This window comes from Bremia lactucae (assembly GCF_004359215.1).
Source record: "Bremia lactucae strain SF5 chromosome Unknown BlacSF5_NotPlaced_69_SHOA01000026.1_149490bp, whole genome shotgun sequence".
NCBI classification, from domain to species: Eukaryota; Oomycota; class Peronosporomycetes; order Peronosporales; family Peronosporaceae; genus Bremia; species Bremia lactucae.
The window spans coordinates 25,612-27,260 of NW_027152082.1; the positions used below are offsets into that span (position 1 = coordinate 25,612).

Consider the following 1,649-nt stretch of genomic DNA (forward strand, 5'->3'; position numbering starts at 1 on the left):
GCACCACACGAACCGCAAACGCGGGCGCTGTGCCTTAGCAATTCATTTGGGGAGTCCTTCATTGCCTATGGGACGGACATTCGAGGTAATCCACACGGTGGCTTTACGACACCCCCCGGACATCCGGCTATCTTACAACTGGGTGCTGGTAGAGCCTGGAGCCTGGAGTTGTCCGAGGGGTAGAAGGTACAGCGCTGGATATTTCTTCACGGGGAATCATGCTAAAGCAGGAGGCCAACGGAATTAATTGGACAGTCGATGACTCACATTCAGTACCTCTGGCGTTTGAGCACGATGTGGCCGTCAGTCCTGACCTTATGGTTTAAGTTTGACGTGCGGCTGGATGACGATCCAGTACGCGGGGTACTGCATGGCAAGAACACCACCGCCTCTGTCTTGGACAAATCATGCTAAAGCAGGAGGCCAACGGAATTAATTGGACAGTCGATGACTCACATCCAGTACCTCTGGCGTTTGAGCCCGATGTGGCCGTCATCAGGAGCTCGCAACGAGCTCTCGGGCTTGTCGTTGAGGCACATCATCAATCCACAGCTTTCCGTGGGATGCCCTATCCAACGTAGCGAATCGGCATGTATTAAGGCACATTAAACGCCAGCCGTATGGCAAGGCGAAGGTGGGGCTCGGCACGGCTCTGGGAGGTCTACTCCAGAAATTACAAACCTGCGCAGACAGGGGAGACTAGCACTCTGCGGCCCTTTATCAAACCCCGAAGCAGCGGTGGGGTCATCAAAATGCAATCACGGAGTATCAAGTGTGGGTCTATTACCGTTTGATACTCCAACAGCTCAATTATATTCTTCCCGGGCAGGGAACTTGACAACAGTTGCAGGAGGCTGTCCGTCTGTGGCGGTCACAAGGAGATACTGGAGCACATTTTGTGGACATGTACGGTGGCCTAGGGATGCTGGCAGGCGGTCCTGACCTTATGGTTTAAGTTTGACGTGCGGCTGGATGACGTAATCCAGTACGCGGGGTACTGCATGGCAAGAACACCGCCGCCTCTGTCTAGGACACTATTCCAACGGCTGCAGCAGGCCTTTGGGAATACTGTGGCAGAGTATATTGTTCAGTGGAAGCGCATATGGTGGATCTTGTGTTCCGTATGTATCTCGACTCTTTGGATACAGCGCAATCGGGTTGTTCACGAGCGGCAACAACTTCACTTCTGGGTAGTGTCCAAGAGTTTTTCTCTAACGGACTTCGGCAATTACGAGCGTTATCGGCGAGAGAGCGCAGAACGCTACCGTCAAGGGTGCAAGGCATCCGGCTATGGCAGTGTATTGAGTTACTAGGTGAAATCATTGTGCTTTCTAGAGCATCACATCAAGTGGCGAGCCACGTACAACCACCGGGCATTTCGACACTGGCGTTGCTAATCTGGCTTAGGACATTCCAGAAGTCTTGCTCACATTAATACCGTGTAATAAACTTTCTGTTCCTCTCTATATATAATAACAACCCTGACTGTGGATGTAATGGGGTGTCCCGTTCCATAAATATTATTTCTCATGAGAACAAAATTATTGTATTTTTTATTTTGACTAAATAGTTCCAAAATTACCAAATTTGGTAATATTGAAACAATAAGACATTAGATCTATTGATTGGTTGCTTTAAGTTTAAATGGA

At 49.6% G+C, this 1,649-nt stretch overlaps 1 protein-coding gene across 1 annotated transcript; it reads left to right on the forward strand.

Annotated features, from left to right (window-relative positions):
• Window positions 1-407: 407 nt before the first annotated feature.
• Window positions 408-1,313, forward strand: CCR75_003562 (uncharacterized protein; the record flags this gene model as incomplete). Its single annotated transcript, XM_067961656.1, is given in 3 exon segments — window positions 408-558; window positions 617-906; window positions 921-1,313. The coding sequence occupies 3 exon segments, from the start codon at window positions 408-410 to the stop codon at window positions 1,311-1,313; spliced, it is 834 nt and encodes a 277-aa protein (XP_067818125.1).
• Between the last annotated feature and the right edge of the window lie 336 nt (window positions 1,314-1,649).